General features: G+C 44.4%; 1 protein-coding gene across 18 annotated transcripts in view; it reads left to right on the forward strand.

Moving 5' to 3' along the window:
- TEAD1 (TEA domain transcription factor 1) overlaps window positions 1-26,146 on the forward strand; it is a 252,789-nt gene that overhangs the window by 76,286 nt on the left and 150,357 nt on the right. For all 18 annotated transcript variants that reach the window (XM_023646064.2, XM_023646068.2, XM_005612185.4 and 15 more), the window contains exon 2: window positions 5,509-5,764. In XM_023646064.2, the coding sequence (XP_023501832.1) occupies window positions 5,608-5,764 (157 nt within the window). In that variant the 5' untranslated portion in view covers window positions 5,509-5,607. The remainder of the gene's footprint in view (window positions 1-5,508; window positions 5,765-26,146) is intronic.

The raw sequence follows: 26,146 nt of genomic DNA on the forward strand, positions 1-26,146 counted from the left end.
GGTGGTGATTTTTATAATGTGACACCAAAAGCAACAAAAGCAAAAATAAATAAGTAGGACTACATCATAGTAAAAAAAGCTTCTGTACAGCAAAGGAAACCGTCAACAAAATGAGAAGACAGCCTACTGAATGGGAGAAAATATTTGCAAATCATGTATCTGGTAAGAGGCTAATATCTATAATGAGAACTCATACAATTCAGTAGCAAAAAAAATCCAATTGAAAAATGGGCAGAAGATCTGAATAGACATTTTTCTAAAGAAGACATACAGATGGCCAACAGGTACATGAAAAGATGCTCTACATCATTAATGATCAGGGAAATGAAATCAAAACCACAATGAAATATCACCTCACACCTATTATCAAAAAGACAAGAAATAGAAAGTGTTGGCAAAGATGTAGAGAAAAGGGAACTGTTGTGCACTATTGGTGGGAATGTAAATTGGTGCAGCCATTATGGAAAACAGTATGGAGATTTCTCAAAAAATTAAAAATAGAACTACTAATTTGATCCAGCAATTCCACTCCTGGGTATTTATCTGAAGAAAATGAAAACACTAACTTGAAAAGATATATGTACCCTGTGTACATTGCACTGTTATTTATAATAACCAAGATATTGAAACAACCTGTGTCCATTGATAGATGAAGGGATAAAGAAACTGGTGTATATATACATACACTCACACACACACACACACGCACACACACACACACACACACAGGCACACAATGGAATATTATTTAGCCATAAAAAATTTAGAGTGAACTCTTGCCATTAGCAACAACATGGATGGACCTCAGGGCGTTATACTAAGTGAAATTAGTCAGACAGAGAAAAATACTGTATGATTTCTCTTATATGTGGAATCTAAATAAAACAACCAGGCTCATAAATAAAGAGAACAGACTTTTGGTTGCCAGAGATGAGGGGGTGACGTGTTTTTTTCCTTCAGTTTAAATAAATTGAATAAATAATAAAAAAAAAGACATAGGGAACTGTCCAAGATGATAAGTGATAAAACCAAAGGTTGCAACATAGTATGTACACCATGAGCTCATTTTTATAACCTTCTATATTTAGCATGTTTTTAAGAAACAGGAAAGGAATTGCAAAAATATTTACAACTCTGTTATATAGGAGGAGTTATGAGAGAACTTTCACTTTCAATTTTTTATAAAGTCATATTTGTTATATTTTCAATCAGTAAAAAATAATTTCTTTGAAAAAAACGGACTTGGAATAGCAATTCATACTTTCATCCCATTTAATTATTTTTTAGTGTTTTCTACACGATATACAGTCCTGCTTCAAAAAAAGGGGAGAGTGTTAATGATGGAAACTGAGGCACATGGGGGTACATGATACACAGTATATTTTCAACAAACGAGTTCCCTTCTCTTTCCTTTTAGTCGTTTGTTTAGGTTTAGAATTATTCCCCTGAACCAAACTTCCCAGGAGAATATGAAAATTATTGAACCTGTGACTGTTAGTTCAGATTTAGATGAGTGTTAAAAGTACAGGCGTTTGTTACCAATTTGTTTTCCATTTAGTCATCTGAAGACCTTAAGGAAGAGATTGTAAATTTATTGCCCAAAGGGAACCATTAGGGAAGCTCCTTCATTTCTTCACCATCTCGTTATCACTAGGTGTTTGGGCGTCACAAGGTACGTACCACTGTCTAGAGGTGAAGGACCTGGAAATAAATGAACATCTGTTCATGATTTTACAGATGACAGAGCACCTTCACTCATTATTGCACTAAATCTTTATGGCAACTCTCTGGATTAGTCCCTCCACGCCGTAATGATTTTTCTGTATCGGGATTGAATGTAATTTATGATCTCCATTTTACAAATAAAACCTTAGCTTGTGAGGGATTAACTAATTTAGTCTGGGCTGCATGGCTAGTGGGTGAGCCAGGTCTGGAACCCAGATCAGTTTGAGACTTAATATCTTCCCTCTCACCCCACAATTCTGTGTTCTTTTTCATTTACTGAATTGAGTGAATGTTGACTCCCTTGCTCAAAGGATGGATGAGAAGGTGAGGACATAGCTCTGATTAGATCTTATTGTTGGCTGTAAGCAGGTGCTTCTTGCTATATATTCAGAAGCCAGGTAGATTGGGTGGTAGTTAACAAATTTCACACGTCTTTCAGGATACTCCGAAGGTGAGGCTGATTCTCTGAGCCACTAGATAGAAGGACGGTTTCCAGGATGAGGTGGATTTTGAGCTGGCCTGGAAGGGACCTGAGGGATGGAATGCCAGAATGGTTATTTCAGTATCCAGTACGGGGAGCTTTTCTTAGCCAGCTCCAGTCTTGTGATCGGAAACTCTCTGCCCATAGAGGACCTCATCTTACAATTGGGTTGTAAAACCAAGGGCCTGTATAGCTCTGTGGGTTATATATCTGGTAGCTTCTGGGGTTGTGTCCTGGCGCTTGTCCACGGTAGGTAATTCCATCCTGCTGAGCTCCAGTTGACCAAATTGCAAGAGCCTGGACACAGCGTTCTTCCCTTTGCAGTAAATGAATAAAAACATATGAGCATTTAGAGCAGTACCTGTGCTTACTAAGTGGATGAATCCATCAATGCTAGCTAATATTGCATTCCCCGAACAACCGAGGACTTGTGACTCTTAGCTTTAGAGGTAACTTGAAGGGGTTGTCTGCAAGACTCTGCTGCCTGCCTGTCTTATAAGGCAGTCCACCTCTTGTTGAACAGTTCAAACTAGCAGGAAATATTTCCTTATGTTGAGCCAGAATCTTCTTTGGGACTTCCACAAAATGGCTCTATACCCTCCCCATGTGACAGACCATTCTTCAGACATTGTTCAGTGTCTAAGGACGCAAAGCTTGGTGATTATGATTCAAAAAGATCTTACCAGCTTTGCGCCATGGGCTAAGGCTAAAAGTAATGGAATTTAATAGGAGTAAATATGAATTCCTGCTTTTAGCTCCTAAACGAGTTGCACAGGAGAGGGAATTCAGGACCAGCACTTGGAGTGTGGGAGCTTAGAGGTTTTATGGATCCCAGGTTCACGTCTGAGTATCATTTATTGAGGGTTGTGGACAAACTGGGATGCGTTCATGAGGGCTGGGCAGACGGCTGGTGTGAATTATGTCTAGTCGGCAACACAGGAGCCTGGGGGCTGCTCCTGTCATACCTCAATGGGTATTTTGAGGATGGATAGACCCTAAAGGGAGAGGTGGGTAGAAGTTAACCCGAACATGGATTTTAGCCTAATAGATGGGAGAATTTAAACATGTCGGTACAAAGTGGTATTGAGGAGGTAGTGAGTTCCTTGTCGCTGGTGATGTTTAAGCGCAGGCTGCACGACCAGTTGATGAGAAGTCTTCGAGGGAATTTCAAGTATTGGATTAGGGGGTGTTGGTGTGTTTTGGTCTGGAGCTTCTGAGGCTCTTAGTTACATGGTAATGTTCTTTTTAGGCAAATAAATGTCCCCTGGCCCCTTCAGCTGGCCGGCACTGCCTGGATCCCATCCCTCCACCATAGTGCTTGCTTGCAGGGCACGTCCACTGTTTATCTTAAAACATGGCTGCCGGGAGTGAATTCCTACTGCTGTGAGCTGCCCAGAGCTCAAGGACTGGCCTCTGTTTTTGGAAGTGTCTGGTTTGTTTTTGTTTGTTTTGTTTAGGGTAAGGTGGAGAGGAGGAGAAGGTGGACTCTGCTCAGAGCGGTCCCTCGGATTCTCATAATTTCTCCAATAAACCGCTTTGGAGCCAGAACAGACTCTAGGCTAGAGTACAGTTCAGCTTAAATTTTATAAGACTCCTAGATCCCAACAAAAAATGTAATAATTTGAGAATTCAAAAGGCCTACACTGCGGGCATTGTAGAGTTCATCTGAGGGTCAATCACAAAACTCTTTCTTGTGGCATGATTTATACCTCAACGTTTGATAGTTTTTGAAGTCCTGTGTTAATGTACATGTGTTGGTAAGAAGTAGTAAATATTTTGCTGACAAGTTCTTCGAGTGATGGATTAGTGGCAGCATTTAAAAGAAGACAACCTGAGGGTTTCCTTTATCCAGGTGCTGCCAAATTTAAAAAGCTGTCAGGGTATGAAGCCAAAAGCACCCACTGGTTATGCCATTAATTGTGTAATGCTTCTGTGTCTCAGAGTTTCTGCACCTGGGCCCTGTGGAACCACACAGGTGGGGGAGGGCAGGGGAAGGGGATACAGTTGGGAGGGAGGAGGAAAGAAGGATAGGTTGCTTGCTCTCAGGTGACTGCCCTGGAACATGGAGCGGTCCCTGGTGCCTGGTGGGGCTGCCAGCACCTGCTTCCCTCCTGGCTGCCTCTGTTGTAATGTTGCGTGGACTTGAGGCTGCGGAAGGGGGTGGCTTGGTGGTCACACTAAACCCTCCCTACTCAGGCCCTGTGCCCCCCTTCTTGGATCAATCCCAGGAGCAGTTCTTCTCCCCTTTTTGGGGAAGTCCTTGAAATAATGATCTGATGCCTTTTCAACAAAGGAATATTGTTGTTAGTGTGCAGACAGCAGGGGGTACTGGATTTGATCATTTTCCCATTGCTTGTTTGTGCCAAGTTGACATTTGTTTGGAAAGCCTATCCCTTATGACCATAGGTTACATGCATAATTTAAGGCGAATAAATCTTTGAGAAAGATTTCTTTTGGTTCTGTAATCTTCAGTGCAACCGAAAAATAGATGAAATTCTCCCCCATAGTTTTCATGTGATTGGGAATTCTGAGTAGGCTACCAGATGAAGTGCCCCATGCAGGTGTAAAACATTTCTACAGATGTGCTGGCTGCTTATAGTTGTTGCAGGGATGCCAGGAATGGGACCAACTTGGTCCCTGCTTCAAGGTTATAGCCTAGAAGCTGAGTGTGGCAGGGTGGCCTGACTGTACAGGGTCAGAACCCCACAGAGAAATGCTGTGGAAGAGCAGATCCAGGTCAGCCGGCATTGCTGTTTTAGTAGAATGAGTGTTTGTGATAACAAATCATCTCCCTCCTTCTGTCCTCCATCCTGCCACCATCTCGCATCTTGGTGATCTCAGTGACAAATGCTGGGATGGTTTGACATTTTAGAGTTAGCATGCCAATTGCCACAGTGAGGCAGACATCTTTTGTTTTACTTTATTTTCTTTTAAACAACTTGTTCTGCTCTGGAGATTTGATTATCCTTGAGCAAAGTGCTCCTGGTAGATAGTAGGCACTTAGTAAATGGTTTTGCATGATTCACTGCGAACTTGCAACTCAGAGTGGGTACTATTCTCGGATGAAAACTTCCTCTCATCTGTGACGACTGTCCAACTTCTGTCTGTAGCGTTTGTGTTGAGTGCCTGACATGATACATAGAGAAAAAAAGCCACTTGCATCTCAGAATTCCATCTTCTGTGTGCTAGGAGTTATTCTCCAAGCAAAGGTGCCGACAGAAGAATGTGCAGTAAAACTAGCACGAGCAGTATGTTGGTTTTTACCTTGTCCTTATCATGCTGTCTTTTGATTTCCCTCCTAGGTTTATTTTCTTGAAAAGGCTCCAGGCTTCGGCTTGGAAAATCCAACCGCCAAAATTGAGCCTAGCAGCTGGAGCGGCAGCGAGAGCCCTGCCGAAAACATGGAAAGGATGAGTGACTCTGCAGATAAGCCGATTGACAACGATGCGGAAGGGGTCTGGAGCCCCGACATTGAGCAGAGCTTTCAGGAGGCCTTGGCTATCTATCCACCATGTGGGAGGAGGAAAATCATCTTATCAGACGAAGGCAAGATGTATGGTAAGTGGGCTGGAATGCTCCTCTGAAATGGCTGCAACCTGCTTTTGTAGTAAAAGCAGGATGATGGCAGCTAGCCTTCTCCTGAGATCCATCGTTGTATTGGCTCGAGTGATCTTTGTGGAATGTTAGTTGGCCATCCAAGGGACTAACTCTCAACTGAAGAGGAGAGTCAATAAAGGACCACTGGGAACTCATTCCCTGGGGGTTTCTCCTTCTCCATGCTCAGCGGTGTTATATTAAAAGCTCTCAGGGTCCAGGTCAGAACATATGTAGTTGCGGTGTCATATGCAGACACCAAATGGGGACCAGTGTTTTAGAATGCGTGCCCAATTGGAAGGAAGTGCTGCCACTTAGCTCCAGAAAACCGTCTGGTGCCACGTAGAGATAGGGGCCTGGTGCTGCTAAATCTCTTTTAATTTTTTTTTTCCTCCAGGAAGAGCTAGCAGTCTAGATGTTTATATATGAAATCCACTCATTTTTAAAAGTCAGCTTTTCTTTTTTTTACATAACCCTGCATGGGGCAGATAAAACTTGTGCATGGGCTCCATCAGACCCTGGATTCACCAGTTGCACCTTTGTTGCCAGTTCACAGTTGAATGGTCAGACAAGGCCTTAGCTCCTCTCACCATTCTCCCCTTTGACAAGGGGAAGCCTTGTAGTGTGTTCTGAAAGAAACTCCGTGGGTGCCCAAGAGGGCCAGACTGGTTGACCAAACTGCTTGGGATGCCAAAGGCAGCAGCATGTACCCGTCCGCTAGTCTGGGGTCTGCGTGCTGAGTGTGGGCATCTCCCCGCTCTTCCCATAAATGCTTCCAGCTGCAGGCCTGTACTTTTTGGCTGCTTACCTTTTGGGAAGCAGATGGCAGGTGGTTGCTTGTACATTCTGTCTGTCTAATTGGGCACGTTGAGTTGACAGAGTTTGCAGTGTAGCTGAGTCTAGAGAGATGCAAACAAATAACCTAAACTGAGAGAGAACCGGCTCAGCAGCCTGCCTGAGGTTGTTAGCTTATCATGGGGGTGATTTATTTCTAAGTAATTGGAAAGCTTTTCCATAATAGGGTGTTGCACCTTTAATACCGCGCCTCCTCTCTCAGGAGCGGTAGGAGGCTGCAGCACGCAGGGCTAGGAGAAAGCACATGGTGGTGCAGCTGCCACCAGCTGTGGCCCCGCCCCGCCCTCCCCCTCTCCAACTGGGATGATGTAATGGAAACAAGGAAAATTTTGCTTTCTGCAGCATTGGAGTCTCTCAGCCTGTCGGTGTCACCCACACAGGGGGAGAGAGAGAACCCAAACCTTGCAGTGTTTGTTTTATGCTCTCATGTGACCCTTTGTAGCCGGAGAAGCTTCTTCGTGTCTGGTGAAATGGACTCAGCTGAAACATCTCAGCTGCTGAGCATAGAAAGTTTCAGGGCCTTCGATTTTCTGTGTGTTTGTGTCTTTCCTGGGCCACCCTTCCTCAGCCAGGCTATTTGCTTTCGGGGTCTCGTCTTCTTACCTAAAAATGCAGCCTCCCCATTTTAAAGGCAGAGAAAAGCACTTTAACCTTTGAGCCTTCTTTGAAGCCGATTTTATTACGAGTAGTGAAGGTGGCTTCTGGCCACTCTGCCTTGTGCGACTCCCATTTGTTTACCCAGAAATGGTTTTAGTCTCAAATATTGGCCTCGTATTGGGCCTCCTGGTCGGGAGTAACTGCTGCCCTCCATTTCTCATGGGAACACTGGGAAAGGCACTGTCCCTTTAGGAGCGAGCTTTCAGGGCTGAGAACGTCTTTCAAAGCAAAAGTTAACTTTTTCCACTCCAGGTTTTGTTTTCTTGTCCCTTGGTTTTACTTTTTAGGTAGCAGCTGTGGTCGATGTAACCCATTTGCCTATAACTCCATCATGAAAACGATTTTTTGTGAAAATAATTGTGTGAGAGCTCTTGTTGGTCATTGGGTGTTGGAGGCAGGGGGCTGGGAAAGAACCGTGTGAGGAGCTTTGGATTTGGGTCGTCTACGCCAGTGAGCTTGCACACTCCCACCCTTGGTCTGCGTCTGCTTTCTCCCCTGTAAGAAAAGAGAGTCAAGTGGGTGACGTCTGTGGGTCCTTGAGACTTTTACGTTTTGTGATGCTGTGGCTTTGTGGCTCGTACCTCAGTCAGTGGTCAGTGCATTGACACACGTGGTGCTCCTTGTGGGAGCAGGTTAATTCTGAGTGCCTCCTGAGAGCACGTGCTCTTGTTGCCTGGATTCTATTTTTTTCCTGTAAATCGGCATTACATTTCCTGACTGTGTGGGTGACTAGCCTGATGTATAATGAGGCACTCCTTTTGAGCAAGCAGCATTAGGAATTGTAACCGCAGGGTCGTGTGTCCTGATTGGGGGTGCGGGATATGCATTTGCTGCAGTGGCCCTGAGGCCCCCTCACCTCCGGCAGCTGCCTTGGGGAGGAAACATCCCCCTCAGCTCTCTCTCTTTGGCAGACACGTGGAGGAGCTTTGCTTCTACTGCTACTTTGGAAGGGAACATGGTCGTTAGCTGGACTATGGGAGATGGAGACTGGACCCCTTACGAGGAGCTGCCCCAGGTGCCTGGGAGCTGCCTGTGACCTGCTTATGACCTCGAGGATGAGAGAAAGTTGATTTGGGAGCCTCCATAGTGAGGCCCCAACCACTTGGGGATTGAGCCCTGTGAGCAGTGTGGGGCCAGAGCTACTGTTGCTTGGCTTCTGGCCTGTTTCCCATCTCACCATACGTGAATCAGGACACAAACCAGACTAGAAGTTGAGGTTTCTTAAGGTCCTAGGAGCATACTTTTTCTCTTAAGTGTTTTGAAAATGAAAACATTGAAAGCATTTTGGATTCCATGGAGTAAAATCAAAATAATTTAATGCCTTTTAGTGAAATACCAAGTGTTTTTGACTTGAGGGGGTTATTCTGCTATTTCTGAGCATTTGTAGAGTGCACTGTGATGTCACTAATCCTGAGCCATTGGAGAACCAAGGTCAAGTGCAGCACTGATTTATTTTGGTAATGAAATTTCCTCTGTGGTTGGCAGTAGGGCAAATGCAATCTTATAGATGGGAAAAATGGAAAGCTCTCTTTATGATGAGGTTTGGGCTATTAGAAGAGATGGCTTAGTTCTCTCTCTGCTCCCTGGTCTAGGGGGAAGTTGAGACTTTGTGTGGTTGGTCCCCACGTGGACACATTGCTTCTGCCTTGGGCACCCTGTGTGTAGGTAGTTGTTCTTGGGGATACTTAGAAGGAGGGTGAGACCTATTCCAGTTTGCTCCTGAGAGCTGGCAAGCTTACTCTCTCTCTGTGTTTTCCTTTCCTTTCTGTTCCTTATTTTTACATAGCTGTGTGTCTCTCTGGTAGATAGTTGTGGAGGAGATAGCAGGAGGACAAGATAGGAGAGAAGTTCTTGATCCACAGACTTGTCTGGAATTGAATATCAGAGGAGCAGACCATAGTTTAAAGCAAGACAGAGCAAAACGGTGAACCATGGGATTTCCTGGGTGTGTTTCTGTTGCAACTGTGAAAACTCTGGTCTGGCAGTGTGGCCACACACCTCCCATAATCAGACCAGGGTAGAGGCAGGAGCTAACAGTCAGTGGCTGCTTGTTTTAGAGACAGAGAAGTGTAGGACTTGGAATTTTGGAGTTTGGAATTGGTGTGAATCCTGGCCCTGCCACTTCTAGATATCAGACTTGGGGCAAGTTGCTTTTCTTCCCTCTGCCTTCATTTCCTCCACTGCAAAGGGGATTTAAATAGATGCCCCTTCACAGGATTGTTATGAGAATTAAACACACTAATTGTGAACCCTCTTTCCACGTTTAAATAATGTCTAGTACACAGTGAGAGCTATAAAAGTGTCTATGCACTGAAAACAAAACGTGCCCTCTGCCGTGAGCTGGGTTAAAGGCTTTATGTATCATTTCCATCTAATGGTCACGACAATGTTTTGAGGTGGTGATGATGATCCCCACTTGGTAGAGGAAGCTGAGGCCAACGAGGGTGAAAGTGGCTTGTGTGTGACCAGTATAAATGTTGTAGCTGGGAGGTTTCAAATCCAGGTCTGTCTGACTCCCAGACCTGGGCTCTTCCCACTATGCTTGCATTCCTTCCTTGGTGGTGGTCCTTATATGCTAATTCAACAAATCAGTATTGAGCGCCTCCTGTATTCCAGCCCTGTGCTAGAGCTTATCAGGGATGCAGCAGTGAACCAGACAGGCACAGCGCTGCCCTCATGGAGCCATCACAAGTTCATTTGCAGGAAAAACTGACCTGAGGTCGGGGCTGTGTGCCAGAGCTTTCTGGGAAGTCTGAGGGCCCTTTGAAGATGTCACCTTCCACTTAGCCTTTTGAAGCCTGTTCTTGGCCAACGATGTCCAGGGCGCCTGGCCCAATGCTGGCAGGAAGAAAGCTTCTCAAATAACGCAGCGGGGAGGATCCTAGATCACAAGGCTGGCCCAGATGGTGGCCAGGAAGATGTCTGGAAGATTCTGGTGTCCTAGGGTCTTACAGGCAGCCTCAGCAGAGCAGTTGCTGGGCAGTGACTTTTTCCTTTTGTGAGTAGATGTCTTCAGGATCCTTGCTTAGGACAGCTCCAGGGAGGGCCTCTTTCTTGCTGGGATGCCAGGCCTACTAGTTAGCCCTAGGAGCTGAGTTGTGAGGACTAGAGAAGGTGAGGAGGAAGTCCTCCCCAGGCCAGTTCTCCCCAGTTGCTGACTTGAGCCCTGCCAGCCACGGGAGCCCAGAAGTTGGAATTGTGCCTTTACACAGACACGAGATGGAAGAGGGACAGGGCTTGTTTGAGTGAGGTGGTGGCAGAACAGAGCAGGGGACATGAGCATGAGTGCACACAGCAGGCATGAGGGAGCACTAGTTAGTAATCAGTTAGAGACTGACATCTGTGGTCCCCAGGCTCCTCCTGATCTGGAGAACTGGTGGAGGAAATGCAGGCCTGTCCCTTTGTAAGACAGGGGACCTCACAACATGGCTTTGAGGACCAGGAAGGAGGCCTATGTCTTTGAAGGCCCCGGAGGCCCTGGTATGGAAATGGCTATAGGACCCTATCCCTGTAGGATCTCCAGACCTTGGGAAAGGGATGCTCGGCGTCTCAGCTGACCTTGTTCTTCCCACTTCTCCATGATGTGGCGCCCTTGGTTTCCTCTTTCTGTCTGACCTGTGATTCAGGATATTGTTTTAGCGAATTGGCTAGAATTGTGAAACACAAACAGCTGTGCTCTTAGAACAGGCCAACAGCTCCATAAGGCAGGGAACCCACCGTGTCTGTCTCATCAGAGTAGAAGGTGTCAGTAATGTTTGTTGACTGTATGCGTACATGACTTATTGGTTAAAACAAAGAAAGGTGGATAAGTGAGCCTCTGAGCCCTGAGGGCCTCTACTGGTAGAGGAACTGGCTAGAAAGAAAGGGAGAAAGTGGGGGGCAGCTTGAGGGGAGAAAGGTGTTTGTGTATTTAATAGTCTTCCTAGATCCAGAAAGAAGAAACCTCGGTTTTTGCTGTGTGTGTTGGCAAACGTTAGTTCAAGAGATAGGAGAGAGTGCTGCCCAAATAGGCACAGGAGAAGAAGGGTTAATTCTGGAACCATCAGGACAGATGAGTAATGGGGGATTTTGAAATAGTTTGGTTCCTGTGAGAATAGCAAAGCCAGCGTCATCAGCGTTTTGATTGGGAAGTTCAGTGTGTGGGGGGCATGCAAAGGTTTATGCACAAGGTGCGAGCCCTTGTGCAATCCGGGTAAAAAAAATAGCTAATTAGGATGGCTCAGGAATTGGTCATAAGGGAGAAAAAGGGAAAGAATGTGAACTATTACCAAGTTATGCTTTCCAGCAGCTCTGCCATGACAGGGCACAGGCCTGGGCACAGATTCATAAATCCTTCATTGATGGTCCGCACTGTGCTTTGTGAGTGGGGACAACAGATAGAAAATAATGAAAATAGCTGGCCCACTTGACCAGTTATTGTGTGTAGGCACTTTCTCATTGCTTTAGAATGTGTTACCTTGTTTATTCTTCATGACAACCTGTTGATGTGGGTACTGCATTTATCCCCATTTTACAGCTGAGGAAGCTGAGGCCCACCAAGAGTCAAGTTACTTGCTCAAAGTCACACAGTAAATAAGTGATGGAGCTGACATTTGAAACCAAGCCAGTTAATACAACTAACTAACTACCATATTTAAGTGGAAGGAAATCTATTCTGTACTAGGGATGTACACAGCTTAGTGGTAGGGCAGTGGAAAGTGTGATCATTTATGATTGGGGAATGCACATGTCTGTAGTGGAAAATGCAAGAGAGTCATCAAGTAGACTGTTCTGAGCTAACTTTGGGACAAGGCCACTTAGTGCCTTGTTTTTTTTTTTTTTTAACTTACTTTGGATTATAGACTCCTTTGGAAATTTTGAAGGTTGTGGATCTTCTCCCCAGAAAAATGCATATTTGTGTGTAATTATAGGAATGTTGCGTATAACTTGAGGTGATTTCTGGGGCCTGGGTTCAGACTTGCTACTGTGGGGAGAGAGAAGGGAACGGCATTCAGCTCTAAGGGAACAGCATGGTAAAGGCACAGAGCCCAAAGGGCATAGCTCTGGTGCTCTAAGAAATGAGGATATGTTCCAGAGGGTGATGGTAGATGAGCCTGGAATTGTGGGATGGCACTGTGTCATGGAGGGCCTTGAATGCCACACTACAGTGTCGGCTGCTCCTTCTGGGGACAAAGGAAAGCCATTACATTTTTTTCAGGAGAGTTGACGTGACTCAGCCTGTGTTTTGCACACACAGCTCTGAAGGTGTGAAGACGAGTTGGATGGCTGTTGCAGTAGTCCAGGGGGAGAGGGCGAGGTCTAAGCTAGGGTACCGGAGGTGTTGGCGGAGAAGTTTCAGAGGTAGAACCCACAGGACTGGCTGACCGGATGCGATTTGTGAAAGAGAAGGAGGAGTCGAAGATGATTTCAGGGTTCTGCTTCTGAGTGATGGGGAGGATGGTCAGACCATTAAATGAGATGGGGAGTGGAGACAGGAGAAGCAGGTTTGCAGAGGGGAGAGAAATGAGGAGTTGAGTTTTGTCACGTTCTTGAGGTACTGGGTGGGCATCTGGATGAAGATGACCTGGAGGGATCTGGAAATTCCTGCCTAGAGCTCAGGCAGGTGGAAGTTGGAGGGGTAGCTGGGGGTCACCATCTGAGAAGTGATGCTCCCTAACACTGTGAGAATGGGTGATAGTGGCCTGTGAAGTGCAGACTCACAGTGTATCCTGGTAAAGCTGGCATGGATTTCAGCTAGAGTGTCTGGAGCAGTGGGAGAGGAGAGATTGCCTTTTTAAGAAAAAGCAGAAGCACTTGAGAAGCTTAAAAAAATAAGACAAAACAAAAACTGATTCAAACCCATTGAATCCGGATTGCTGGAAGTATGGTCTGGGAATCTATATTTCTAAAAGCTCCGTGGGTGATGTGGGTCATCAGCCAGCTTTGAGAGCCCCTGAGCTAGGCTACAGCCTGGGTCCAACAGGACAGGACCACATTTTTAGAGTTGGTAAAAGAAACAAATGAGCCAAGAATGAGACTGACATTTGAAATGGTCCTTACAAGATTTGGGTGCAGGAAATGAACTACGTTATTCAGTTTATGCTCCCTCTCTACCGAGAAGGAACATTACCATGGGCCAGTCTTGGGAGAGGTTTGGCCGATCACACAAGGAGATACCATGGATGGTATCTTGAAGGGCATAAAAAGTTAAAGGAAGACTTATTTTAGGACAGGGGAGAGACTTGACCGTTGGGCTGGTAGGGGAGAAAAATTTATAAATTAGGGATATATTTGATGGAACAAAACCCAGCAGAGACTTTAAAAGGAGTGGGGCATCTTTTACTCCGATGCGTAATGGCAGGAGAACATGGGTAGAGGGTACGGGGAGGGCCTGATGATTGCTTTCTTCAGATGAGGAGTAAGGCCAGGGGGCTGAGGTGGGTCGTGGGGTTTTGTAAAGTAGAGCAAGCTTGGTAGAGCTATTGTGGAGGAATGGGATCTGCACGGATAGGGTGAGCGAAAGAACTGCTGAGCACCGTGGACGGAGGGCCTGAGAGAAGTTGGAGAGCGTTACTTTCTTTTTCAATTGAAATTTTTATTGAGATGATTGTAAATTCACATGCAATTGTGGAAATAATTCAGAGGTCCTGTGTACACTTTGTCTGTTTTCCCGCAGTGGTTACAGCTTGCAAAATGATGGTGTGATATCACAACCAGGATATTAACCTTGATCCAGTCCACTCATCGTATTCAGATTTCTCCAAATTCGACTTGTACTCATTTGTGTGTGTGTATTGAGTTCTGTATACGGTTCTCACCTGTGTAGGTTCCTGTATTCACCAGCACAGTGAAGATACAGAACAGTTCCAACGCTGCAAGGATGCGTGGGGTTGCCCTCTTACAGCCTTACCCAACTTGGTCCCATTTCCCCCCACCTAACTCCTGGCAACCATTAATCGCCCCTCCATTTCTAAAATGTTGTCATTTCAGACATTATATATGGAGTCATACTGTATGTCACCTTTTGGGATTGGCTTTTTTCCATTCAGCATAATTCCTTGGAGGTTCATACAGGTTGTTGTGTGTGTCACTGATTTGTTCCTTTTTATGGTTGAGTAGTATTCCATGGTATATATGTACCACAGTGTGTTTAACTGCTCACCTGTTCAAGGACAGCTGGGCTGATTCTAGTTTTTGGCCGTTACAAATAAAGCTGTCGTGAGCATTTATATATAGGTTTTTGTGTGAACATAAGTTTTCATTTCTGTGGGATAAACGCCCAGGGTTGTAGGGTAGTTGTGCCTTTAGTTTTTTTCTTAAACTACTCAACTGTTTTCCAAATCAGTGGTACCATTTTGCATCCTCACCTGCAGTCTAGGTTCTCTGTATCCTTACCAATATTTGTTGTTGTCACTATTGTTTATTTTAGCCATTCTGATAGGTGTGTGGTGATATCGCATGTGATTTTAATTTGCATTTCCCTATTGACTAACCATGTTGAATATTTTTTCATGTGCTTATTTGCCATCTGTATATTCTCTTCAGTGAAATGTCGGTTCATGTCTTTCGTCCATTTTCTAATTGGATTATTTATATTTTTACTGTTGGGTTTTGGGAGTCCTCTATTCTAGATAGGAGTCATTTGTTGGATATATAGTTTGCAGCTATTTTCTCCTTGTCTATAGCTTATCTTTTCATCCTGTTCACGTGGGCTCCCACAGAATAAAAGTTTTTAATTTTGATGACATGCGATTTATTTCCCTTTTGTGGATTGTCCTTTTGATGTCGTCTAAGAACTGTGTTTAGTTCTAAAAGGTTTATAGTTTATGTTTTCACGTTAAAGTCTATGATCCATTTTGAATTAGTTTTTGTATAAGGTAGAGAGTGTTACTTTCTGGGGAGCCCATTGGTTTACTGGTGTATATATATATATACACACACACACACTTTTTTCACCAAAGGATTATTGTTTTATCCTTATTTTGACATTTGTCAAGGCTTGAGACCTGAGATACCAAGTTGCTAGTGAGTGCGTGGTTGCACCAGTCTAGTTTGGGAAAGAGACATGGTGAAGCCCGAAGGTCTGATAAGTCATGACATGTGTTGCTCAAAGGCTCTCCTTAGTTAGGAGAGGTGGCAGGCTAGGAGGCTGTAGTCACGCACGGGAGAGGCAGCATCTGAGATTAGAGGAGAGAGATTTCAAGTGATGAGTTTCGAGGTGTGGCCACAAGTATGGTCAACTGATATGATGTGGGCGATGGCCACCGGAGACAAGGAAGTAAAAGATTGTGAGGCTCTTCCAGCATTGGATTAATTAATCCCTTTGATGTTGAAGTCCATAGCAGTGAAGTGTGAATTTGGAAATAAATGTACCAAAGTAACCAGATACTGGGGAGATTTCTTTGAGGAGAACATGACCCCATGGATGTGAATGGAGAGAGTTTGACATAAGTGAATGGTGTGGACCTAGTAAAAAGCAGGTGATGGAATGGTGGGGTAAAAGGAACATTGGGGTCACAAGAAAATGCTCACATTTTCTACCTTTCTCCTCCCAAATTCTTTGGCTGGTTCAAAACTATACCAGTTTGTGATATATCTTTGGGCCAGCCATATAAAATCTTGTGCCTTGTTGCCATTGTCTGTAGAATGGGATGAAGAGATCAACATATTTTTCCCTACCTCTCAACAGTGAGAAAATGCAGTTATGTATGAGAAAGTGCTTTGAACTGAATTCTAAAAATAATGCTTTTGTGAGGTTAAGCCCGTTCGGGCCCTGTTGGGAAAGTAGGAAGAGTATTTTGGAGCCCTCACGCAGGGTTAAGCTTCCCTAGCCTCGGTAGAAGGGAGTGTGGTTAAGGGAGGGATGGAACTGAGCCCTCCGTTTCAGGGTTTCTGCCAAGGGAGTTATTAGAGAGGGGAGATGGGGACAGACTTGTCTGGATCAGAGTCACAGACTATGGAAGGGACCAGTGGGAGCCCGTTGCCCTGCAGAGGCCAGGCAGGCCCCAGAGCAGTGGCTCTCCACGGCCTCAATAGGGAGGAGGGGTGGAAGACGGTCATGTTCTTAGCAGCAGAGCCCTGGGTTCTGGCAGTGTCTCTGTTCCCTCCGCTGACTTCCACTTCTAAAGCTTCGGTTCCTTGCTTCTCTGTAGCCGTGGCCTTCCACTGCACTTGAGAGAGCCCGTGTCTAATTTCTTACTACTGTTGTTATTTATTTGTATCCCAGTTCTTTTGAGAGTAAAAGTTGAGAGTTGTCATTTTACAAATTATCATTATTATGATAGTGTTCTGTTGATCTCTTTTGTAAAGGTCCTGTCTTATAGAATATTCAACTTGGTAAACTTAAACATAAATGTATGGTTAGGATTGTAGGAAAAAATCTGAAGGAATTTACAACATATGAATAGTGGTTGCTGCAGGGGCTAGGATTATAGGAAACTTACTCCTTTTCTATTATATATTTCTGTATTAATGGAATTTAAAGTGAACCTATGTTGCTTTTGGAATTAGAGTAAAAAATAATTGTATCAAGTTAATTTTTTCCTCTGATTCTGACTACGGGATACTCGTTAAATAGGAAAGTGGAAAATACCAAGAATTACAAGCAAACCATATTGCCCAGGTCCACTTTGGTGTGCTGGTCACCAGGAGTTCAGTCAGGGGGCTGCTGCAGGGTCATGGTGTCATGGCGGGCAGGAGGGTGGTGTTGGGAGAGGGGCTGGTGCCACCGAGCTCTCCCTTCCATGTGTGCATGGCTGGGGCCCCAATCTTGGGGGACAGGTGGTCAGAGAGTGGTAGTGCTGGGGTCAGGGAGCAGGACAGGGTGATCTTATTATAGGTGTTAGGACATCGGTCTGGGAGTTCAACAGGTGCCCTGGCCAGTTGGATCTGTCAGTCAGCTGTCCAGACTAACAGTGGCATTATTCTGACATTCATGTATTACGGTAAAAGGGTGATGGGAGAGAGAGGAAAGCGTTCAGTCCATTCTTCTAATCTCCACATGCTTACAGCAGAATGAATGGGATCCACATCGCTGCCGAGCCAGTATTTATCCTTAACTTGTTCTTGAGAGTGGACATGCTTTATTCCTGGAAGGTTGGGGGCCTGTCTTTTAAAAATGTTGGTGGTTTTTTGATGATCACTTTATTCTTTGTTGCAGATGCCTGGCAAGTAACCTTGTACTTGCATTGCTTTTGAGCAGAGCTGGGTGTCTTGTAGAGTAGGAAACACTCCGGAGACTTTATGGAGTGCTACAAGTGTTCCTTCGATTAGAATTATTTGATCTAATCACAGGTGTATTTCATTTGCTTGATATTTGCCTGCTATGCATACACTGCGGATTATTCCATCTGCCCACCTTCCTTTCTCTCAAATGCTTCAAAATGCTTCAATTCCAGGGAAATAATAAAATCAAATTTGTTCTTCAAAGCGCATATGGAGAGTATTTCTTTAAAGCCTCTTCCTGTCTCAGTACACCCGCCTCTCCTTTTTACCCTTTTAGAACACAGTCTGAAAGGTGTGACGGTGAATGAAACCTCCTGCCCAGGACATTCAGTGTATTAAAATTTTTTTTATATAGCATTGCAGCTTTTTTTTTTTTTTAACAGGCAGTGAAATTGGTCATTAGCTGAATATTTCCATAGACATTGTTCCTTTTACAAAAGCCAGAGGAACTTTTAGGCTGCCTTAAAAGAGAATGCTCCGGGCGGGAAATGTAATTGATCACCCCATAGCTTTGCAGCATCCGGGGTAATATTTAACATATGTTAATAAGCTGAGTTTTTTTTCAGCCATTTACAAAGGTCCCAATTACTCACTCTGTGCCTGCCCTCTTCCCTGGGTCTGCCGCTCTGCTCTGTGACTTGCTTGCTATTGTGTTGAGACAGGCTTTGGCAACTGTCTCTTAGATGAATGGTTCTATTACAAACACAGTAGCTTCCGTGACAGCTTAGAAGAGATTGTTGTTTATGACTGCTTTTATTGAGAGAGGTTTGGTGCACGTTAATGTCCTGATAAAGACATTTGTACCTATAAAGTAGCCGCAGCCTTAAACATATTTGATTGTGAATGAGGTATTGGGGCTGATGACATGCCAGATGTGAGGTATCGGATTGCATGTTTATTCAACTGTTACTGCAATCTCTGTGCTTGGATGTGCCTTTGTATTTGCTGTCTCACAGCAACACACAGAATGCACTGGCGATACGATCCTGATTATGGAAGATGCTATTTGGGTTACTTGGATCGTAAGCCATGTGTATTAGGAAGCATTCTCTCAGTCCCCGTGTGGCCTGAGGCAGCAACGATGAACAGTTGTTAGGTGAAGGGAATTGCCAGGTGGGATGACCACATGCACTGCAATAGGGGCCTTTTGAGATAGATGAATCGTAGCAAGGCCTGGACTGACCAGGGCAGGTGTAGTGACAGAGATTCCAAATAATAATAATAATAATAATAAAGAAGAAGGAGAATATTCATCCAGTGCTTGCAATGTGCCAGGTACTGTTCTAAACACTTAATATCAACTCATTTAAGCCTCATTACACATCTTACAGATAGCTACCATTATTATTCCCATATTACGGATGAGGAAACCAAGGGCCAGAAAGGTCAAGTATATTGCCCAGGGTCACACAGCTAGTACCTCCTGGAGCCAGGATATGAACCCCCATCGGTTTGGCACCTGAGCTCTTAACCACTACCTTCTGCTGCCTCTGAGTTGTGACAGAACTGGAATCTGAGGTTCTCTGGACTCGGTGACCCTACGTTGCTGCCTTGCCAGTGTGGAAGAGAGTTTTGGTTCCAGGTAAACAAAAGGAGAATGAGCCCTTCTGGTGTCTGGGACACTTTTCATCCTGTTTTCTGCCTGGGAAGCTCCTACTGGTCCTTCAAGACTCTGTAAAAAATACCCCCGCCTCCCTGAAGCTTTCCTTACTCTCCCACAAGCAGAGGTGTTGCTCCCTCTTTTGTGTTTCTGTAGCACATTATTTAACCACCTGTCAAAGCACTTTTCAGACTCAGTTTTAGTTCATGCCTCCAGCCCCTTGCATAGTGCCTGGCACACGTTAGTCCTTCAAAAATGTTTGAATTGGTGAAAGTTGTTGGTAATAATAGCTCCATCTTTTATCTCTAGAAAGTGATCTTTCCCACATTCTTATCATTGTTTTCATATTTCCAACATTCTAGTGAAATAAGAGGGCAGCGATTATAATTTCATAGATAAGAAACTGAGGCACGGAGTCCAGGATGTTTTCCATTAGAACATCTTACCTTGAGAAGCCTTGGCAGAACTTAGGGTAGAACCAGCAGCACCCCACTCCTGTGCCTACACTTTTCTGTTATAACCATGTTGACCCTGTGCCTGAGATGTTATGAACGAGAACAGTTTATTTCAGTTTACAGTTTTATGTCCGAACAGGACATTCAATGGCTGTAAAGGATTGTAGAGCTTGATTTGGTTATTGTGGTGACTGAACCTACTCTCCTTCCATCCCTAATTTGATTGACAATTATTCTTTTTAGTATATACCTGATACAATATGTTTGTAAGCTTGCGATGTCTCTAAATGGTATGTTGTGTGTGCACACGTGTGCATTCCTTTTTCAGGTTGACTCTGGGATGAGTTGTAGCTGTCTGAACATCGCTTCCACCACTGATTATTCTAAGATGACATTGTTGATCCTGAATGATTCGCTTAAGTGGAACAATGAACTAAATAAGTTATCACTGTGTTCAGAAGGATGTTAAGTTAGGGCAGGTTACCAGACCTTTGTGACCAGGTCACAAAATGTAGTTATTGTAGATTTAACCTGCCACTAATCTGGTTATTGGCTGATTTATATGGAGTTTTGTGAGTCAGCTCATAGGAGTAAGTTCTTCATGGTGATTAAGGGCATAGGGTTGGGAGTGAGGGTTGTCTGGGTTTAAATCCTGGCTCTGCCACTTCACTCTTTATGTAACCATGGGCAAGTTAATATTCTTGAACCTCCATTTCCTCATCTAATAAATGGGGCTAATATTATCGCCTATCTCACAAGTTTGATGTGAGAATTAAATGAGAGAGAATGCATTAAAGTGCTTCCCATGCCCAGTTCATTCTTTGAGAGCAGCATTACCCTGACAACAAAACCAGACAAAGACTTTACAGGAAAAGAAAACTACAGACCAAAATCTCATATGAATATAGATGCAAAAGTCCTCAACAAAATATTCACAAACTGAATCCTGCAACATCTAAAAAGGATTATATACTATAAGCAAGTGGGATCAATCCCAGGAGTGCAAGGCTGGTTTAAAATCCAGAATTAATTAATGTAATACACCCTGTCTGTAGAATAAAGAACAAGAGTCACGTTATCATCTTAATAGGTATAGAAAAAGCATTTGACCAAATCTTCTATCTCTTCATGATATTAACACTCAACAAACCAGAAATAGAAGAGAAGTTCCTCACTTGATAAAGGGCATTTACGAAAAATCCACAGCTAGCAACATACTAAAAAGGCTTTCTATGTTCATGAATTGGAAGACTTAATATTGTTAAGATGGCAGTAATTGCCAAAGTGATGTATAGATTCAATGTAATCCCTATCAAAACCCTAGCTGACTTTTTTGTAGAAATTGGCAAGCTGATCCTAAAATTCACATGGAAATTCAGGGAACCCAAAATAGCCAAAACAATCTTGAAAAAGAAGAACTAAAATGGAGGACTCACACTTCTTGATTTCAAAACCTACTCCAAAGCTACAGTCTTAAGACACTGTGGTACTGGTATAAAGTTAGACATACACATCAATGGAATAGAATCGAGAGTCCAGCAATAAACTCTCACTTCTCTGGTCAATTGATTTTCAACAAATGTGTCAAGACAATTCCAAGAGGGGGGAGATAGTCTTTTCAACAAATGGTGGTGGGACTGTTTGATATCCACAGATTGAAGTCGAACCCCTTCCTCACGCCATACACCATAATTAACTAAAAATGGATCATAAACATAAATGTAAGAGCTAAAACTATAAAACTCTAGGAAAAAATATGAGAAGAAGTCTTTCTGACCTTTAATTGGCCCTCTTGGATGTGATACCGAAAGCATAAGTAATAAAAGTAAAAATAAATAAATTGATACTTCATCAAAATTACAGACTTTTGTGCTTCAAGGGATACCATCAATAAAATAAAAAGACACCGCAGAGAAGGGGAGAAAAATCTTTTCAAATTATAAATCTGATGAGACACATATCTAGACTATATAAAGAACTCTTACAACTCTAATAAAAAGACAGATAACCCTATTAAAGAATGGGCAGATGATCTGAATAAGCATTTCTTTGAAGAAGATATAGAAGTGGCTGATAAGCATATGCAAAGATCTTCGACATCATTAGGCATCAGTGAAATGCCAGTTAAAACCACAGTGAGATTCCAGTTCAAATCCACTAGGGTGGCTATGGTCAAAAAGACTGACAAGAAGTATTGGCACAGATATAGAGAAATGGGACCCTCCATATGTTACTGGTGGAAATAGAAAATGACACTGCCACTCTGGGAAACAGTCGGGCAGTTCCTCAGAAGGTTCAGCATAGAATTATTGTACAACCCAGCAATTCTACTCTTAGGTACATAACTAAGAGAAGTGAAAACAGATGTCCCCACAAAAACTATGTCCCTTCATAGCAGCCAAAAAGTGGAAGCACTCCAATTGCCCATCAACTGATGACTGCATAAAATGTGAAATATCTGTACAATGGATTATTATTTGGCAATAAAGAGGAATGAAGTACTAATACATACTACAATGTGAACAACTCTTGAAAACGTTCCGCTAAAAGAAAGAAGACAGTCACAAGACTACATATCATGAGATTCCATTTATGTGAAATGCCCAGACTAGACCAATCTATAAAGACAGGAAGTAGATTAGTGGTTACCTAGAACTGGAGGATTTAAGAGAAACTGGGGAGTAACTGCTAATGGATGTGAGGAGATTCCTTTCTGTGACGAGTAGTATGTTCTAAATTGGTCGTGGTGATGCTTACACAACTGTGAATATACTAAAAATCATTGAATTCTACACTCTGTATGAGTGAATTGTATGGTATATGAATTGTATCTTAATAAAGCTGGTCTGTATATGTATATGCTTAGCATCGTACCTGGCCCATTGAAAGTGGTTAATAAATGTTAGCTACCATTTTAATAAAACACTCTTCCTCCACGTTTATAGTAGTTAAGATGGAATGAGAGGAGAATGCTGAGAAAGTGGGTGAACATCCCATTTAATTCAGACACCAGGTGATAGAGAAGGTGACTGAGACTGTGATAGCACTAGGCTAGGAACTGAATCCTTATTTTGGAGAACTAACGTAAAGGTTAAGTGAAGCTATGTGGTAGAAGTGCCTGACATATAGTGAGCGCCCCAAGACTGTTAAGTAAAACTGAATATGGCCATCCTTAAAACATGTTTGAACTTGGGTTTCAGGATCCAGATGTCACTAAACCAGATGTTCTTCGCAAAAGAATAGTCACCATTAGTGTGATAAAGGCCAGGGTTTTTGAGTCCAGGAAATGCTAAGCTAGATTTGTGTGTTTTCCTTTTAAATCACAAAAGTATGACAAAGACCAGGGTATTAGGGTGCTCTATTTTTTCCAGGCAGTATCTGGGGAAACTCACTTTCACATAGTTGGTCCAAGGTGCGCAGCTTTGCTCTTTGCAGGATGCCTTTGGATGTGAGAGCTCGAACCTCTCTAGAAGAGATGGCAGAGCCCAACCCTCACACTCTGGAAGTTAGTCCCTGTAGGAGATTTGCATCAGCATCATAGATACTCCGTGCTGGTTACCAGTGGTTCCTCCTTTAGAACTTGGAAAACATGTGCCAACAAGGCGGGAAGGTTCTCTGCCAAGATGCATTTATTTGCTAATATGTCTCACAGTATTTTTTCCAAGGATCTGCCTATGGAGGAAATTTCCCATTTCAGTGTTGGTGAAAAGCAAGTGAGCTGCTTTTGAGATGTTTAGGTCACATCCTAGCACCCAGGGACACATGGTACTGAGTGGTGGAGCCAGGACTCAGAAACCTCCCAGGTCTATCTGACTGCCAAGACAGTTTGTTCTTAGTCCTAACCACTAGGCTGGACTGCCTCTCAGGGATGGACAAAGTAGAGGAGGAAGAGGGTTGAAGGCAGAGACGTGTGAAAACATGCATGCTCTCAGGAATAGTAAGGAGTCTGGTGGAGCTAGAGTGTGGGGTTGCCGAGAAGGATGAATGGAGTGGAGTGGCTTATGAGCTGGGAAAGTAGGATGAGAGATTGTGGAGTGAGGTGCCAGGTGAATGCGTTTGAACACTAAAGGTCAGCTTTTCTCTGTAAGGAGCACGTTCCTGGAAGGGAGGATGGAAGCTGTTGTTTTTAGGCTATTCAGTTAGCGTTTGAGAAGAATTATTCTGGAGGCCTGATGACCCCTAAGAAGAATTATGCTGGAGGCCGTCTAAGGAGGCTGAGGTCACGGCAGTACTCCTGCAGGACAGGAGGAGGGCTGACTGGGTCAGAGGCTGTGGGAGTGACAGGGAGTGGGTAGGATGGGAAAGGTATTTTCGATCAGTCGGTTAGTGATTGGGCATTTAGATTAGACATATTAGCCATCAGAAGGCTCGATAGGGTTTGATGGCAAGGGAAGATGTGAAGGTGTTTCATCTGCGTGGATGGCTGTGCATCTGTAGAGATAAGCAAGGTGTACAGCCTGGAAGAACAGGTTTTATGGGGTAGAACTGGAGTCATGGGTGAGCTGCATGGAGTTTGCAGGGCTTTGGGGCCCTCCGTTGAGAGGGGACCAGCAGGTACTTGGAAGTTCCGCATTCTGGCTGAGAACACTTTGGAAGATAACATCTCAGGATCTGGAGTAGAAACCTTGGGAATGGATGAGATTGTGTAGGAGACAGAGATAGGCTTCCTCCCTCTTTGCCTTTTCTATGGGGAGATCCCATTTGAAGCATTAACAGTCAAATCTCAAGCCTCAGCTTATGTGCGTGTGAACATCTTAGTAAGCATCTTGCATGTCACATGAAACTTTACAAATCCTTGGGTAAGGGAGCCTGAATTCCTGCGTTTTTCCTGTACTGAGTATGCTGGAGTCTTTAAATTTGTCTCTTGGTGGTGTGTTGGTGGAAGCACAGATGCTTTTCTTGTAGGTCAGTGGGGTGCTGAATATCTTGGCATGTTCCACCCGGTGGCTCCCTAGGGTGAGTTAGTGGGGTCGACCTTGATCCCGTGTGCTGCTTCTTTTTCCTTAAGCCCTATCCGGTTTGGGCCTGCCGTGTGATTTCCTGCCCCCGGCCGCCCTGGGAGTGTTGCACTTGTGAGGCATCAGCCACCCTGTTGACGGGAGCCCCCACAGCTGAGGAGCGTAGCCTTGCAGTGCGCCATGGGTAAAAGTGACAAGCTGCCTCGAGCCCCTGCAGACGTGGTGGGATGTGAGGGAGCCTGGGGGATCGGCCCCCTTTCAAAATCAGCTTCAGCTTGCTCTCCTGGGGCCAGCCTGAGAGTCAGGGAGACAACACTGTGGAGAAAACTCAGAGATAGTAGGCGTGACCTGTCAGAAGAAGCAGGGCCTGTCCCCCTCTCCCTGTGTCAGATCAAAGCCTGACTTTTCAGTCATTCGACACCCTGATGTGAGGATGTTTCTGAGCCAGGGCTGGGGCTCCTGGTGGCCTGTGCCTGAGAACTGTGGGGAACGTGTGGGCCTGCATGTGCTCTGTGCAGCCGGCCGGGGTGGGACAGAAGGACAAAGGCCCCTCCCAGCTGTTCTCTTAAAATTCAGAGCTGGGGGGATCTGGAGAGATCAGCCTGGGCTCCTCGGGTTTCATATTGGAAGCTGCTGCCCAGAGATGCCCTTTTCCCAGTTCCAGTTCTGGGGGCTAGCTGGCCCAGCCTGATTGCAGCTGCTCCCACGTGGCTGTTTCCTCCTGTCCTACCGATCCTGGGCTCCAGGGTGCAGAGGTCATTCCTAGTTTGGCTTGTGCCTACAGTGACCATATAACTTAATGTCCAAACTAAGAAACTTTGGAGAGTAAGATGGAACAGTGTTAATAAAAGCACCAGGAAAACAGAAATAAACTGGGACCTTCCCAGGCAAACCAGGATATATGATCTTCCTGTACTTTCTCTTTGGGCTCATTTCCTATCCCCACCCCTCACATGGGCCTCCTCCGTCCTCATGCCCCAGATCCCATGACCCACCTGACTTTAGGTGCCAGGAACTTACAGATCTTGGTCTTTTGAGATTTGTTCCACAAAACAGAAACCTCAGGGATCTCCAACATGGAAAGGCTCAGGACATGGGAAGTTGGGGAATAACCATGGGGAGTGTATATCTGAAAATCCGTGACTATTTAAAACCTAGGTTCAGGAACTTTGATTTTCAGTGGATAGTGTGGGTATCTCATAATATACTAACATTTTTCTTCTAAGCACTAAATTCTTTTTACATATATTCAGTCTTTTCTGGCATGTCGCATAATGTGGCCTGCTGATAACATTCAGATAACGAGAGAAACATCCTACTCTGAGAACCTGTGGCCCCATATAGAGCTCAGAGACGCAGCCACATGGTCTTCTGACCCTGAGACGGAGTGGGGAGCCCAAGCCTCTGGGCTCCTGACAGGAGTGTGAGGGAGCAGGGGAATAAGTGACTTGTTTATGCTGTGTCTATATGGTTTCCACAGTCACAGAGGAGGGTGAGAGGAAACACAAGCATCTGGGCTTCTCTGAGACAAGGCCAAATGGGGATTTAAGAAAAGAAGGTGTTCATTTTTGAGAGCAGAGGAGGTAGAGATGAGAGCTCTGCCTGGTGGCTTTCTCAG

Source organism: Equus caballus, chromosome 7 (genome assembly GCF_041296265.1).
Source record: "Equus caballus isolate H_3958 breed thoroughbred chromosome 7, TB-T2T, whole genome shotgun sequence".
NCBI lineage: Eukaryota > Metazoa > Chordata > Mammalia > Perissodactyla > Equidae > Equus > Equus caballus.